This window comes from Schistocerca gregaria, chromosome 4 (genome assembly GCF_023897955.1).
Source record: "Schistocerca gregaria isolate iqSchGreg1 chromosome 4, iqSchGreg1.2, whole genome shotgun sequence".
Lineage (NCBI taxonomy): Eukaryota > Metazoa > Arthropoda > Insecta > Orthoptera > Acrididae > Schistocerca > Schistocerca gregaria.
Genome location: NC_064923.1, coordinates 498,628,344 through 498,646,345, shown reverse-complemented (window position 1 = coordinate 498,646,345; position 18,002 = coordinate 498,628,344). Strand labels below are relative to the sequence as shown.

Below are 18,002 nucleotides of genomic sequence, written 5' to 3'. Positions count from 1 at the left end.
ACGACGGGAAACAGAGACATCAATGGCCGAATATGTGCCATGCGTCACACTGAAATGTGTGGGGGCACTTGCACTTAAGAGGCAGAGGTCGAGATGTGACAGTAAATTTTCGATATCTCTTCCTCAGCCACTAGGCACAATGCCACCCCCCAAGTGGTTATGAGCATTAAAATCTCCCAAAAGTAGGAAAGGTTTAGGGAGTTGATCAATTAGTGCAGCCAATGCGTTCAGGGATATTGCATCGTCTGGAGGAAGATAATGTCGCAGACAGTTATTTCCTGTGTCGTCCTTATTCTGACAGCCACAGCTTCAAGAGGGGTTTGAAGGGGCACAGTTTCACTGCATACTGAGTTCAGGACATAGACACAAACTCCAGCTGACACACTACTATAGTCACAACAGTTCTTGTAATATCCCCTATAGCCATGGAGGGCAAGGGTCTACATTTCCAGGAACCAGGTTTCCTAAAGGGTAATGCAGAATGCAGGTGTAAAGCTTAAGAGTTCCTGTAGCTCAGCCAGGTGGTGGAAAAAACCACCGCAATTCCACTGGAAGATGACATTATTGTGAGGCTGCAAAGGCATTAAGCGCACGAGGTGGCAGGTTATGCCTCAGGGTCACCTGCTGCAACTGATTGAGTATTTGTAGCCATTTCTACGGTGGATGATTCATCAGTGAGATCCAGGTCCACAGGAGACACAGAGATCTCTACCGCATCCTCAGATGCAGAACTGATAGGGAGTGGTGGTGTTGGGGCCACTAGAGGGTCCTGTTTTTTAGCAGACTACTACTTAGTTTGCTTGTGCTTTCACTTCTCCTTAGGGGCTTGCTGGGAAGATTTCTCCGAAGCAGCTTCAGACACAGAGGAAGACCTTGAAGCTCTTCGTCCAGCAGCTTTAGGCTCCTTAAGCCACTGTCGAGTGTCTGCCGTGGCATTAGTGGAGGTCTTGGGAGAGAGGGCCCCTAGGGACCCCTCCCACATGACAGGAGCTGGAGGAGGCTTTTGCTTCTCCAGCAGGGAGAAGGTGACCGATGTCCCCTGCATTTGGGGGGGGGGGGGGGGGAGGGGGGGCGCTTGCTCCTGAAGTAGGTGCTTTGGGAGCAACAGAGGAAGAGTTTCCCTCTACCACCAAGGGGGCGGATGTATTCTGGTGGCCTGGTTGACCTACTGTTCATGGCACAGAGTGAGGAACCACTGGCACTTGGGACAGAGATGGTGACGTAGCTGCAGCATATGTCAACATTAACCTAATGGGGTGTCATCTTTCAAATTTACGTTTAGCCTCTGTGTAAGTCAACTGGTCCAGGTTCTTGTACTCATGATTTTCCATTCCTTTTGGAGTACTAGGCAGTCTGGCGAGCAGGGGTAGTGGTGCTCTCCACAGTTGATGCAAGTGGGAAGTGGTGCACACAGAGTATCTGGGTGCAATGGACATCGGCAGTCTCAACATGAGGCGCTGGAAGTGCAGTGAGAAGGCATGTGCCCAAACTTCCAGCACTTAAAGCACGGCATAGGGGCAGGGACGTATAGTGTAACTTCACAGCAACAAACCATCACCTTGACCTTTCCAGGCAATGAATCACCCTCAAAGGCCAAGATGAAGGCACCAGTAGCAATCCTGTTGCCTTTAAGTCCCCTGTAAATGCGCCAGATGAAATGAACACCCCGCAGCTTGTTGTCAGACTGCAAGAGGAGATCGCGATGAAAAATTATCCCCAGGACCACGTTGAGGCTTTTATGGGGAGTGACGGGAACAGGAATATCACCCAGCTTGACACAGGTGAGTAACACTCAGAATTGGGGTGGAGATGCTGTCTGAATCAAGACTGCGCCGTTTTGCATCTTTGACAGTGCTGTCACTTCTCCAAACTTATCCTCAAAGTGTTCAACAAAAAATTGAGGCTTTGTAGGTAGAAAGGAGCCCCCATCCATTCTGCTACAGACTAAAAACTGAGGCGAATATGGCTCTCTAAATTCAGTAGCCCTACGTTCCTCCCATGGTGTAGCGAGGGAGGGGAACGATTTCGGGTCATACCTGACAGCATTGTATTCTATCTTACCCTTCTTAGAGACTGCTGGTGCCATACGGTCACCAGCAGCAGATGACTTAGTCCACTTCATTGCGTGTCCTCCGCCCTGATGCCACCCACTCCGATCAGGGGCTCTCCCCATGTGCGCAACCCAGCCACGGCAAAGGCCACCTGGCATGATGGCCATTGCTGGGAGTCCTGATGCCCCAGGAAGGCAGGCATCTAATCCATGGCATACGAGGGGAGTTTACAGCTCAGGCATCATCATCATCAGTGTGATCCCTGTGTTGTCAGGGCACTACCACCAAATGGGTACATGAGAGCCCCATCACAATGGACTGGCTACCGTCCTGGATATTGGGCATGGAGAAATCCAGTATTGTCGTGGGAGTGAAAGAGGACAGGAGACAGTGGAAGAAGACAACATATCCTGGTAAGTGTCCTCATCAAAATAGTTGAATCACAGCAGGTGGAGATGCAAGAGATCCAGGAGATTGAATCTAAGGGTGCTATGGATAACTCATGCACCACAAAAGTGTCCTTCCCCATATGACCCGCACTTCTGTAGAATTTTGAAAGTGGCAGGTCAAACCATATAATGGGACCTGAACTCACAGGGCCAAAAAGTCAGAGACTCCTTTTAGTCACCTCTTATGACAGGCAGGAATACCTCAGGCCTATTATAAACCCAGCCCGTAGAGGGAGAAAGGCACGAAATTAATGAAGTGCGATACAGATAACTTCAAAGACACAGAGACGTTTGAGAGTTTAAATGGGAGCATTACGCAATGATTAACTGAAACAAGAATAAGGAAATCCACAGAAGTCAACTGGGTAGCCTTGAGAGCTGAAAAGCGTAAAGGCAGCAGAGGATCAAATAGCCAAAAGGACAAAAACTGGTAGAAATCCTTGTATAACACAGGATATACTGAATATAACTAACAAACTGAAAAAAATATTTTAAAAATGCAGCATGCGTCAAGTGAAAGGGAATAAGGACTTCTGAAACAATGAGACTGGCAGAAAGTCAAACTGGCTAAGCAGGAATGGCTGCAGAACAAATGCAAGGTTGCAGAAGCATGTCTTAACTATGGGTAAGATAGACAATGCCTATAAAAAGATTAAAGAGACCTTTGGAGAAAAGAAAAGCAACTGCACGAATATTAAGAGCTCCGATGGCAAGCCAGTACTAAGCAAGGAAGGGAAGGTTGAAAGACAGTAATGTACAGACGGGGTCTACATGGCAAATGAACTTTAAGAGAATATTACAGAAAGAGAAGAGGATTTAGATGAGGATGAGATTAGAGGTACGACACTGTGAGAAGAATCCAACACAGCTCTGAAACGTCTAAGTCGAAACAAGGCAGTCCCACAGAATTATTGAGATCCTTGAGAGAGGCAGCCAGGAGAAAACTACCCCACATGGTGTGCAAAATATGATACCTCAGCTTCAAGAGGATTGTAAAAATCCCAATTCTAATGGGTACAGATGCTGGCAGGTGATTACAAAACCATCAGTTCAATAATCCACAGTTTGCAAAATACAACTACATATTACTTGCAGAAGGATGGAATAATCTCTAGAAAATCAGTCTGGGTAGTGGAGAAATCTTGAGATACACAAGCAATACTAAACAAATGATAAGCTGAAGAGAGAGAATCCTACATACATAGCATTTGTTGATTTAGAAAGAGCTTTTGACAATTTTGACTGGAAATCACTATTTGAAATACTGATAGTAGCAACGAGAAAATACTGGGAACAAAATGCTTACAGAAACTAGACTGCAGCTATGAATCGAATGGCATAAAAGCAAAGCAATGATTGATGAGGTAGTGAGAATGTCTCCCATCATCAATGTTATTCAATTTGTAAGTGAAGCAACCAGTAAAGGAAACCAAGGAGAAATTTGGAGCGGGAATTAAAGACCAGAGAAGAAATAAAAGCTTTGAGGTTTGTTGATGAAACGATAATTCTGTCAGAGAAAGCGAAATACTTGGAAGAGCAGTTGAATGGACTGTATAGTGTCTCGAAAAGAAGTTGTAAGATGAAAACCAATAAAATTAAAACAAGGGAAATGGAGAGTTGTCAAATTAAATCAAATTATGCTGAAGGAGTCAGGTTAGGAAATGGGCAGCAAAATAACTGATGGTAGCTGGAACAGAGAGAGAACACAAAATGCAGACTGGCTGTAGCACTAAAAGCATTGCCGAAAGAAATTTATAAACATTGAATATAAATTGCCAGGAAATCTATTTCGAAGGTATCTGTCTGGAGTGTAGTTTCCTATGAAAAAAAGGGAAAGGTGGGCCATAAGCAGTTCAGACGAGATTATAGGCTTTTGAAAAGTAGTGCTACAGTACAGTGTCAAAATTTGATGGGTAAATAAATAATAAGGAACTAAATCAAAATGGGGAGAAAAGACGTTCATAGCACAGCTTGACTAAAAGAAGGGATCAGTTAATAGAACATCTTGTGCCATGAAGAAAATGTCAATTTGGTACTAGAGGGGGGGGGGGGAGGGGGGGAGAGAGGGGGGGAGAGAGGGGGAGGGAGAGAGAGAGAGAGAGAGAGAGAGAGAGAGAGAGAGAGAGAGAGAGAGAGAGAGTGGGGGGGAGGTTAAAATTCTAGATGAACACAGTAAGCAGGTTCACGTAGGTGTATACTGCAGTAGTCGAGGATGCTTGCACAGTATTAAGTACTGTGGACAGTGCATCAAAACAGTCATCTGTCTGAAGACCACAACCCAAGTCCCTTGTTTTCCAATACCCAGGAGAATGAATCTTCCTTTCTCAACCTTTTCAGGCCAAGAACGGCATCCTGAATATTCTGGACTGCTTTATTTTCTGGGTACAAGTTTTGTAGACACTAAAGGGCGTTCAGGAAGTTATAGTAAGCATCTCATCTGCTTCAGTGCCTTCAGCAGCACATTCTTCAGGTAGAGGGAATCCACAGTATAGGCAACAGAGCCATCATCTTTCAGCCAACGAATGACGACAGCTAAAAATGGCTCTGAGCATTATGGGACTTAACATCTATTGTCATCAATCCCCTAGAACTTAGAACTACTTAAACCTAACTAACCTAAGGACATCACACACATCCATGCCCAGGGCAGCTTTCGAACCTGCGACCGTAGCAGTTGCTCGGTTCTGGACTGAGCACCCAGAACCGCGAGACCACCACAGCCGGCGACGACAGCTATATGGTTGTAATGCTCACTTAAAATTTCAGGATATATTGTATTACAAACATATGCAAAGGAGTAATCTCTCTTGTACCTCACTAAATACAAAACAACGTTCGGTCTCTACCTCCCACTCCTCATGGATCCAAAATGGCGTAGCTGATTACAAACAATTTGACAAAGTTTGTTCCATTGAAGGGTAAGCAACAGTTAGCTAAGTCATTGAAATCCGAACAGGTAGGATCTGGCGTACCTGACGCACAATGAGAACTTTCCTTCAAATGAGAAGTGGTGGTTCTCCAGCAGACTGTGTTCAAGGTTGTTCCTGGAAACACATGTGGTCAACCCCATCCCCTTATGGTGGACAATATCAGTGATGTTCAGACAAGTAGGTCTCACTTATCCATACATTGTGCACCCATAATCATGAAAACTTGTGTTAGCAAGCACACTTCCAACAATTCAATTGTCAAGTGCAACAGACATGTGAAAACGTCATAAAATATTGGACCTCCCAGTACTGTCTTATGCCTTATCCTCATCATCAGGAAATGTTTCTATACAATGCTGTCCACCCATGAGAGCCTATTGTGTAGCTGCACTTGCAAGACCGGTTGTCAACAGTAGACCAACACCAACCTTAGCCATGCTGAGGTCAGCTAAGGAAATGCTAGGTTTCCAGTACACAGCCCAAGCAACACACAACCATTTACTCAAGGGTCTACCATAAAAAATAAATAAGTAAACAAATCCCAAAACGCACACACACACACAGTAAAAGGCACAAAAGGTGAGACCAAACCTAAAAACTGGAAAAAAGAAGGTGATCTTTCCACAGAGGAGTGGTCATGGGGGTCCCAGACTGAGAACACATGAAGAGGGGTCCTAACCACAACCACTCTGCCCCTGCTCCAAGAGTACAATAAAACCTTATATCTGGAAATAAAAACCACTTTCACGAAGGAATCTGAGGACCAGTTCAACCCTCTAAATCGTCTGCTAATATTAAATTTAAGGAACTGGGAATCTTATACTTAGCACAAAGGGGACATTCCACCAATATGTGGGATGCTATCAGTCTGGCTCCACAACCACATTGTGGGAGTGCTTCATTACGTAGGAGGAAACAATGGGTAAGCTCGGTATGACCAATGTGTAAACAGCATAAAACAGAGGACTCCTACCGAGAGGAGCACAAGGAAGAGTGCCAGACTGCTGTAAGACTTCTTGATTGTGCGAAGTTTACTGCCATGAGCAGTAGCGTACCACATATTCCATGTTTGGGCAAAGAGAGATTTCACATAGGTCCGCAGCTGGAATCATGAAAGGAAATGTGGGGTAAGTATCTGCTGCTCTAGCCAAATGGTCAGCCAGTTCATTCTATGAGATGCCCACATGACTTGGGACCCAGAAAAAGACTACTGGGCAGGCAGCACGGCCAAAGGCAGACAGTAGGTCATGGATAGCAAAGGCCAAAGAGTGACAAGAGTAGCATCAGTTGATAGCCTGCAGGCTGCTCGCCGAGTCTGAGCAAATTAAAACACTGTGGAGGGAGGTCGAGAAACAAAATGGAGGGCTCTGTGAATGGCTAGAAACTCTGCTGTGAACACACTACATGATCCTGGCAATAAATGGTGTTTTAGGCCAGTAGGCGATGTCAAAGCGTATTCCACCTCATCGACTGTCTTAGAACCATCAGTGTAGAAGATAGTGGCACACTGGAACTCTACAAGGATGGCATGTACAAGATGCCTGAAGGCAATAGGGGCGACAGAGGTCTTAGGACCCTGGGATAGAGCGGACCTAATCCAGGTTCCAGGCACCATCCAAGGGGGTGTGGGGGGGAGGGATTATGGGAGGAGAGACACAAGGTGCATTCTAGTCAGTGGAAATGGAGATCCCGACAGTGGGAAATGAGATGCACACCAACTAGCAATCCCACCCGTGGGCGGGTGTCAGGAGGAAGACATCCCTCATTGGCAAAGATGACAGGGTTCATAGGATGGTCCAGGAATTGGTGAATGGCAACTACATAAGAAACCAGGAGTTGGTTCTGTAGTATTTGTAGAGGGGATATCCTCACTTCTGTGCGGAGACTGTCAATGCGACTAGTGCGAAAGGCACCAACAGCCGGATGCACCCCACACAGTTGCAAAGTGGGAGGAGTCGCTGAGCCATAAACCTGACTATCATAATTTACTCTGGCCAAGACCAGAGCATAGTAAAGATGGAGAAGAATGGTACAGTCTGCATCCCAAGTTGTGTAGACCAGGAGGCAGAGAGCATTGAGCTTCCACATGTATGTAGTCTTTCGATGGCGAATACGGGGCACTGATGTCATCTTTTTATCACCAATGAGGCCCAAGAAACTCAACTGTGCTACAACATCGAGGAGCTGCTTGCCTAAATAAAGTTCGGGGTCGGGGTGTACTGTGGGTCAACAATAAAAATGCATAACCTGCAGGGGGCCATCAGATGGTATCTTGGAGACAGCACTCAACAAACGCTACCAAGTGGGACCTGCACCAGATGCAAAAATTGTCAACGTACAACTCCAGGGCAATCAGAGGCCCAGCAGAGGTCACAAGCCCATTAATGGCTATGCGGAAGAGTGAGACACTAAGCACAAGAACCCTGTGAGATACCATTCTCCTGAATCCGAGAGGTGCTGAGTGAAGTGCCAACTCAAACCAGGAAGCGCTGGCAAGATAAAAACTCCCAGATAAAAATTGGAGGGTAACTAAAATGTGATGGCGCCAAGCCATATCTTACACCTTATGTAGGTCTAAGGAGGTCGGATGTCTGTTTCCAATGTGAGTAAATGGTCAGTTGGAGATCGTCCCACCCAGAGGCCACACACTCATAAGAGGACAAAAGGCCCTGAGATAGGAGTACCCAACAAAATCTGAAGCTAGACATTCTCTCAAGCAGTTTACAAAATACATTCATCATGCTAATTGGGTGGTAGCTGTCGAGAGATGCTGAGTTCTTCCTGGGCTTAAGGATGGGGATAACTATACTGTCTCGCCATTGTGACGGGAATGTACCTGTGAGTCAAATGCTGTTGAAGACCCTGAGGAGATGTTGCCTCTCAGGAATGTCCAAGTGTTGGATCATTTGATTGTGGATGGAATTTAGGCCTGGGGCTGTGTCTCATGAAAAGGTAATAGCCTGCAAGTATTCCCATTCAGTGAAGTGTTCATTAAAGAGCTCAGCATGGTGCAGGATAAAATAGAGGGGGTCTGTTCAACTCTGCGTTCCTGACAGAGAAAGGTAGCAGGATAGGAAGAGGACTCCGATGTTGTCACAGAGCATGTTGTGAGGTATTCTGCAAGGACCAATAGATCAGTACACAGAGAACCATGGAGGTTAAGACCCTGGACAGCTGACTGTCACTGGCGGCCCAGAAGACTAAGGAGCTTGGACCAAACCTGTGATGAAGAGGCATATGTCCCCAGGAAGGAAATGTAGCTCCCCAGCATTCCTTTTTACTCTACTTAGTAAGATAACGAGCCTTAGCACGGACATGCTTAAAAGTGAGAAGGTTGGTCTGGGAAGGGAGTCGTTTAAATCACTGCAGCAACAGTCAGCAGCCTGGACAGTGACTGCAACATCCTTGGTCCTCCATGGTACCAGTCGAAGACAAGGTGGACCTGTGGATAGGGGGGGCAATGCCAGCAGCATGAAGAATGGTGGCACACACACCTTGCATGACTGCATCAATGGAATTAGAGAGGGTGTATAAAGACCAATTGCCCCTGAGGAATGTCCAACATGGGGGCCTGTCAGCCTGGTGGCAGCAGGGAAATGATAGAATCACCAAAATGTGGTCACTGTATGACAAAGGTCATCATGGTATGATCAAAGTAGGGATGCCACGAGAGCTGGGGAGAAGACTGTGAGGTCGATAGTAGTAAAGGTGCCATGAGCGGCACTGAAGTGGGTGGGGAAACCATCATTGAGGAGAGACAAATCGAGGCCCGTGATAAGTTGATCAATTAGGACACCCCTACCTGTTTAAGTGACACTCCCCCACAGTGGGTGGTGGGCACTGAAGCCCTAAGGAAGAGTAACATGGGTAGGACTTGTTGGATTAAGGTAGACAGTGCAACGTAAGGAAGTGGCCAGCTGGAAGGAGGTAGACACTGCAAATGGTGATTGCTGGAGTTTTTTGCACTCAAACCACTATTGCTTCCAGGTTGGTATGTAGGGGGATAAAGTTAGTAATGACATCGGAGCCAAATAAAGTGCAGACCCTGCCAGGTGCTACCCTGGGGCCAGCACAGTTTCGACAGAACATCTGATAACCACGAAGTGTGGGAGAGTGGTCATCACGGAAATGTGTTTCTTGAAGAACAGGACAGAACACAGAACAGGAGGAAACAAGACATTGTATTTCCAGTAGATGACAATAGTATCCGTTGCAATTCGACTGGATGATAATGTGGCACGAGTCAAGGATAAACATAAAGAAGCCGAGAGAAGATCACGTCACTCAATCAGTGGTTGTTACCAACAAGGATGGGCTGACATCCATAAACAAGGTGTCACACTCAGATTGCGAGGTGGGAGATGGCACCTCCGGGGACAAGGGGAGGGGCATTGTCTTGGGACTTACGTTCCTTCTTCTCCTCTTTCTGCAAGATCTGGAACTGAAAAAGAGCAGGCGACCTTGGGGCACGCAGATGGTGGGTCTCGTGGCCAAGTGGTGATAAGAGTCTTCTAGCCTGAGACATGCCGGGCAGGGGGGGGTCCCGGGAGGGAGCCCAATCACTGGCAGATGCCAAAGAAGGGGGGGGGGGCACTTCTTTGGTCAGGGAGGGGGAGCAGTGGGAACTGCAGGGAGAGGGAGAGGGGAAAGGACAACAGGCTGAGATAAGAAAGAGGTAGGAGGGGGAAGGATGTAACAGAGACAAAAGTGGAAGATAGTGTCACTGGATGGGGTCTCACACACTTCTGGCGAGCCCCAGCTTAAGACTGGCCGGGTAATCTGGCAAGCGAGGGGAGTGGTGGCCACGACAAGCGACACACACAGGTGGCGGAACACAAGGGCTTCCCTCATGAAGAGTGGGTGTCCACAGTCACCACACAGATGGTCCACCGTACATCGGGAAGACATATGCTAAAAACACAAGCACCACATTGTGAGACATACGGCTTCACGTCACGTCTGTAGGACATAACCTTGACCACCTCTGAGAGGGTATCCCCTAAAAAGCTAGAATGAAGGTGCCAGTATCAGTGCGACTGTCTTTGCGACCTTTCTACACACGTCGAACAAAATGAACGCTGCGTTGCTCCAGATTAGCCTAGAGTTCCTCCTCAGTTTGAGGTATGAGGTCTCAATGAAAAATCATTCCCAGGATCATATTTAGAGATTGGCGAGGAGCAATAGACACTGGGATACTGCCAAGATGATCACAAGCATGAAGAGCTGCAGACTGGGTGGCAGAAGAGGCTCTGATCAATAGGGAGCCCGACCACATCTTACTAAGACACTCCAACTTGTCCTCAATATTCTCCACAAAAACAGTGTCTTTGTGGCAGTGAATGTGCCCACCAGTCCTAGTACAGATGAGTTAGTGGGGAAAATGTTTGATCCAAAGACCATGTGGGGCAGAGGCAATGGTGACACCAGAGGTGTAAGTTTCCCAGTCTGCCTTGTTTAAAGCCCATCGAGGCAGGCGTATATGGGTCTGACACCAGGGCAGTGACAGGAGGATAGGGAAGCAGTCACTACCACACAGGTCATCATGTGCTCTCCAGTGGACAGATGGGAGAAGGCCTGGGCTGCAAATTGATCAATCAATGGCCGAGTACCTACCACGAGCCACACTGAAATGTGTGGCAGCCCCAGTATTTAAGAGGCAGAGGTTCAACTGAGACAGTAAAGTTTCAACATCTTTGCCTTAGCCAGTAAGCATGGTGACACCCCACAAGGGGTTATGGGTGTTATCATCTCCCAAAAGTAGGAAGGGTTCAGGGATTTGATCAATCAGTGTAGCTAATACATTCAGCTGTACTGCGTCATCTGGAGGAAGACATACATTGCAGACAATTATTTCCTGTCCATATTCTGACAGCTACAGCTTGAAGAGTGGTTTGAAGGGGCACAGGTTCACTACAGACTCAGTTTATGACATGAACACAAACTCCACCTCACACTAGATTACAGTCGCTATGGTTCCTGTGACATCCCTTATAGCCACGGAGGGCAGGGGTCCGCATTGCCGGGGACCAGGTTTCGTGGAGCGCAACGCAGAAAGCAGGTGTAAAGCTTAAAAGTTGCCGTAGCTCGGCCAGGCAGTGCAATTCCACTGGAGGATGACATCATCAAGAGACCGGGAAGGCAAGGAACATCAATGAGGCAGTTTACGTCTCAGGGTCACCTGCTGCCACCGACATTTGCCTGAGCAGTCTACATCCATTTTGTCTGAGGGTCCGGCGAGATCCAGGTCCTCAGCAGACACCAGAATCCCCACTCCATCCTCAGACGCAGAGCTTGTAGGTAGAGGTGGTGTGGGTGTCATCATAAGTTCCTTGTTCTTAAGGATTTTCTTTTTCTATTTCTCATGCTATACCTTGGGTTTTCCTGGCTGGGAGGACTTCGCTGACACAGTCTCCAGGACTGAGGAGGAGCATGAAGCCCTATGATCAGCTGCTTTTGGGCTCTTCAGCCGCTGGCAAGTGTCATCTTTCCCAGCAGCAGAAACCTGGGAAGGGAGTGACCCAAGGGACCCCTTGCTAGTGAGAGGAGCTGAAGAATCCTTACGTTTCTCTGACTCAGAAGTGGGGACTGAAATCCCCAATGATTCGAGGGAAGTTCTCCCAAAGTAGGTGGTGCCGGGGCAACAGAGAGGAAGTGTCTCCCCAACATAAAGGGGGAAGTGTAGTCTCCCAGTTCTGAGAGGCAACAGGAATCCGAGGAACTGATGGGGCAAGAACTATTCTCAATAGTGGCAGCATATTAAGAGGTCATAGCCACTGGATGTAGGAGCTCAAACTTCCTCTTGGCCTCAGTGTACATCTGTCGGTCCAGAGTCTTATATTCCACGATTTTCCTCTCTTTCTGTAAAATCCTGCAGTCTGGTGAGCAAGGTAGATGATGCTCTCTGCAGTTGACACAGATGAGAGGCAGGGCGCATGCAGTATTGGGATGCAATGGACGTCCACAATCTCGACAGGTAGAGTTGTAAGTACAGCGGGAAGACATATGGCTGAACTTCCAGCACTTAAAGCACCACATCGGGAGAGGGATATGTGGCTTGACATCAGAACGTTAGACCATCGCCTTGACCTTCTCGGACAATGTGTAACCCTCAAAGGCAAAAATGAAGGCACCGGTGGCAACCTGGTTATCCCTCGGACCCTGATGGGTGCGCCGGACGTAATGAACACCTCACCGCTCTAAATTGGTGTGCAGCTCATTGTCAGATTGCAAAAGAAGGTACCTGTGGAATATAATAGCCTGGACCATATTTAAGCTCTTATGGTGCATGATGGTAACAGAAACATCTCTCACCTTGCCACAAGCAAGTGATGCCTGTGACTGGTCAGAGGATACTGTTCCCCCCCCCCCCCCCCCATTTTGGACAAGCCTTCCACCTCCTCAAACTTGACCTCCAAATGCTCCACAAAAAACTGAGGCTTCAAGGACGTGAAAGATTCCCCATCAATTCTTGTACATAGAAGGTACCAGGCCGAATAAGCTTCACTGCCACCCTCAGCCTGGCGTTCCTCCCATGGTGTGACCAGGGAGGGGAATGACTTAGCGTCATATTTCTTAGCATTAAAGTTAGACTTTGCCCGCTTGGAGCCTGCTGGTAGCAGACCAACAGCAAGAGATTACATACTACGCTTCATGGCATGTCATCTGCCCTGATGCCACCCATTCCGACCACGGGCTCTCCCCACGGGCACCACCCAGCCACAGCAAACGCCACCTGGCACGATGGCCATTGCCGGGAGTCCCAATGCCCAAGGGTGACGGGCATTTACTCCTTGGCATACGTAGGGAGTTAGTGGTGCAGGCATCAGCAGAGCGATCTCTATGTAGTAAGGGGGCTACCACCAACAGGATACATGGTGGCCCCACCACAACAGACTAGCTACCGTGCTGGATATGAGGTACAAAGAAGTCCATGGTCATCATTGACACAGAAATTGACCCTGCATAGGGCGTGGTGGAAAACGAACCCAGGAAGCTGTCCTCGCCCAAGAGATGGAGAATGGGCGAGACTGCAATGTGACGACGAGAAAAAGGGCTAAAGATTGCAATGCACGATGGACACGACGCACCATGTAAGGCGCCCTTCCCCAGTTGGCTCGCTCTTCGGGATAATTTCGAAAAATAGAGGTCAAACCCTACAGGCAGGCAGGAATACCTCGGGCCTATTCTTAACCCCAGACCTGCAGCGGGGAAGGAAGAATTGGTTGCAATAGCTCGGGGCCCATGTCCGCCACGCACGAACTCACAAAAGAACCATGAGCCCCCATGAAGAGGGCTGCAAGGCTGTGAGGTTATCTGCTGTTGGTTTGAATTTAAATAACCACAAAGCTGTTTTGCCTCATCTGGATAGCTGAGTAGCAGCCACCACTCCAACAAGGTATAGGTTGCCAATTAAAATAATCTGAATAAATAGACATATCAGTGACATGTTGGGTCATTCTTGCGATGTAGTCCATCCACACCTGGACCCTGTCTAGTGTTTAATGACTGCCAGCTTGCTGTGTAGCATCTAGTTTGCTTTGCTAATTACTGATCCTGGTAGCTTCCTGTTGAAGACTGCTCCATCTGGTAGATAGGTGCAGACTGTGAACTGCTCATTAGGAAGTAGGTTGTCAACAATTTTCCACTGAGTAGAATAAGCAAGGGCTGGGGGGCAGAACAAAATGATTATGGCCAATGATGACGGAAGGGCAGTCCTGAAATGTGTGTGATCTCCAGTATGATAACGTACACCTCCTACGGTAGTCATGAATCAGAGAGCTCATGAACCCAAAATACATTTTCTGCATTAAAAATGCCAGTAGGAGAATTGGTAAAGGGAGTTATAATATAAGGAAAATAATGGGAATTTCAGTTCCTCCATGTTTGTTTTTATATCATTAATGTTCCACTGCAATACTGGCATTATCTTACCGTGAGGTTTATATTAAGTTTGGAAACAGTAAAAGAGTCATTAATCCATCACATTAAACTAATTTTGAACGGTTTGACAGCTATGTACTCAAAGTCTCTAATTTTTCTGCTTTTCTATTCAGCTTACCGTTTGATGATTAGAGTAGTGAATAATTACCATACAAATGCTAGTAGATTTGTCTGACCTTTCAATGGTTTGCTGTGCACTATTCATATGGGACTGTAAGCTGGCTGGAGAATGTCACCTGTTTTGTAGCTACTGCACTTCTATAAGAACGTCTGGGGAACTTTATGTTTCTTTTCCGGTTATTTTCTTAGTCTGTGACAACAATTTCAATTTGGCTGCAACTGCCATTGCAAAGGTAAGCGGTTGTGCCTTATTTGACTTTTTTGTTTCACTGTAAGCTACTCGTTGGATTATTTAAATTTCCTAAAGCTTTTTGTTCTGTAAGTAACTGTGACAATTTCACCTCTAGACAGCTTAGTTCCCACCATAATTAACATTGTGTGTGTATGTGTGCGTGTTTATCACTTTTAGCAATACAGCTTGAGATTCTATTAAAAAATAATTGGTTAAGTGGCAACGCAAGGCCAATTATAGTGGCAGCGAACATGGACTCCTGAACAATAGGAAATACTGTCAAAATTCATTACATAAACAATTCCCTAGGTTGTGGGTAAACAATGTCTCCACTATATCCTTTATTCAATAAGTGCTAGCCCTACAAGGTATGCAGGAGAATCGCTGTGAAGTTTGCAAGGTAGAGGATCAGGGACTGGTGAAAGTTAAGCTGTGAAGGGAGGTCATGAGTTGTCTTTGGATAACTCTTGTCAGTAGAGCACCGGTCAGGTACAGTGTTTTACTATGCCTGGAAGTTTCATCATACAATAATGTATGAAAATACAGAGTCAGAATCAGGTACTTGAGACTGCAGTAAGTTCCACTAAATCAGTGCACAAACTGCAATGAATTGTTCATGCTCCTAAGACTGACACCAATTCAAGTGAGGCACTGGTTTTCATTGTAGTTGTGACACTTGATATCTAATAAGGTGCAAAGTCAATATACTGGCTAACAGATCACATGTGAGGTAAATATTTGGCTACATACAGTTTGCGTAAAAAATACAAAATTTCATAGTGGAGGAATAGCAGAAGCGAGACTCAATGCTTCTCAGGGAGAAGTACTTTTCTCATCCCTTTAAATAGGCTATTTGAAGGAAATTTTTTGAACCAGCCCAAAGTCTTGCCCCTTGCTTAACATTCCTCCTATCTACCTCCACTACACTGTATTCATTAGAGAGTAAACTGTAACCATTAACTGTTGTGGTGATGCTACACATTCTACTGATATAACCATTCAGCAGAATTACACTATGGACAGTGATACATGAATGACAAAGTCAGAACATTGACTAGGTCCTATGTTGCAGAACGTTTTGTCTGCAATTTCAACAATCTGGTGGAAGGTATATATGTTTTGCAGGAACTACTAACATGATGTGTTTCACTAGTACAGAGGATGAGAGTTTGACTATAATCACTGAATTACGAATTTATTCGGAGCCCCACTGATCTGTCTTCTAGGTACTGCTGATGGTGATAGTCTACTGATAATTCTTAACAGATCCTCAACATGCATCTGGAATATGATATACTGAGAATATGGTTTAACAGGTGTTTGAAACCTGTCAGTGCCTTAACCCTGATGCTATTATTTTCTTTGAGTAGGACAAAATAATGCCTTATGGAACATATGTGACCAGTGTAAGCAATTATTACAACACTGGAAGGAATGATCTTAAACTCATTTGACAGCATAAAACAGTCCCTACCAATAACCACTTTTATTTACACTGTACTTTTTCACTGTTTCCAAAATATTATAACAAAAAGTATCATAAATTTTAAACAACTAAGAAAAAAAGCAAACAAAGAAGTAGTTTCATTACTTGGAGTAATGAATCAAACTAAAATATGATAAGATGTGAGAACGGAACAGCTTTGATAAGAGAAGAGTTTAGAATTGTGTGACACCAAGGTCATTACATACACTAAGTTCGACCTGGATTAAAAATCCTTAAATTTGCGTGAAGCTCATTGAACAAACAATGAAAAACGACACCCAGAATGCCTGTCAGGGATCGAATCATCGAATATAACATCACTGTGCCACTTTACACAGTGAAAACTGCATCGTCTGGCAACATTACTTCTAATGTTTGTTTACAGATAATTCAGAAAACTAAACTTCACAAATACAACACCAATGCTTGTGCCTTGATTCATGCTACACGTTCTGTCCCGTATCACACAAATAAAGTTATTAATACACCAAGTAACCCAAATTGTAAGGTCGACGTCCTAAATGCAAAGAATTTGTTTATAATATACAAATAGTCTACGCACAATCGCTTACACCTTTTGGTGTGAATTTAATCAAATGAAAATAAATTGTTTGTACGTGGTTATCTAATTTTACAATCGCAAAATCTATGCTTTCACCAAGCAGTTCACGACAGTAGAAAGTAACACAAAAAATACACTATAAGATTTATAACATTTGATTACAGTCCGTTGCTCCAGTTTATACCTTATTCGTGAACCCATCGTGTGTTAGGCTGAGTAAATTCCGCACTCATTCTGCTGGACAAGGTACATTTGTTAATCAACATACTCCCATCACATGCAGAAAACACTCTTCACCCCCATTTTGCTCAAAGATGCCTGACTGAAGACATAACAACTGTCAACAATTTTTGACAGCTACCACTAAACAGTGTAGTAACTCTGTTGAACTTCCAAAGTGTATAACACAATCCAGAGATTTCCCCGCGACAGAAATGCATCCAAAAATGTCTAGTAGCCAAAACACAAAACGTGGCATACTGAATTTTAAAAATCGAACTGCTTCCAGGTAGGACGTATATTTAATTATCTGTAGTAGTAAAGTATCAAAAAATACATTTGGCATCTACGGAGTACAAGGGTAGATGGATCTTAGATTAGATTAGATTAGTACTTGTTCCATAGATCATTAATACGACATTACGTAATGATGTGGAACGTGTCAGGTTAATAAAAGGTGTCTATACACGATATTACATTACACAAAATATTACATGACACTCAAGAGCTTTAATTTTTTTGGGGTGTGTGTGTGGGGGGAGGGGGGTAATTACCCACTTACTACATCCAAAAATTCATCTAATGAGTAGAAGGAGCTCCCACTAAGAAATTCTTTTAATTCCCTTTTTAATGCCATATGGCTATCTGTCAGGCTTTTGATGCTATTAGGTAAGTGACCAAAGAATTTTGTGGCAGTGTAGCGACGCTGCCGCACACTAATTCAAGCTCGCCGGTGTGTGTGTGTGTGTGTGTGTGTGTGTGTGTGTGTTATGAGGTCGTAATTGCTGTACACGACGTCAGTGTAGTTCCGCGCCCAGCCTCTGATGGCGCTGTGTTTTCTAGCTTTTATATACGTTCTGTTTATTATTACTATTCCTTGTTTTTTGAGTTAGTAAGTAGTTCCGTGCCTCCCGGCTTGTGTGGACGAGTATTGTTTTCTCTCCTAACTACGGGAGTTTTCCGAGGGTTAAGGATCCTTCTGTAGAGGCCGGAAGCAAAATTTTGTGACTGCG

At 45.4% G+C, this 18,002-nt stretch overlaps 1 protein-coding gene across 2 annotated transcripts in view; it reads right to left on the bottom strand.

The window, feature by feature from the left end:
- LOC126268180 (DENN domain-containing protein 1A-like) overlaps nt 1-17,176 on the bottom strand; it is a 257,983-nt gene extending 240,807 nt beyond the window's left edge. The window contains exon 1 of one of the 2 annotated variants that reach the window (XM_049973781.1): nt 16,955-17,176. In XM_049973781.1, the coding sequence (XP_049829738.1) occupies nt 16,955-16,971 (17 nt within the window). In that variant the 5' untranslated portion in view covers nt 16,972-17,176. The remainder of the gene's footprint in view (nt 1-16,954) is intronic. The other variant, XM_049973782.1, reaches the window with a different exon arrangement.
- Between the last annotated feature and the right edge of the window lie 826 nt (nt 17,177-18,002).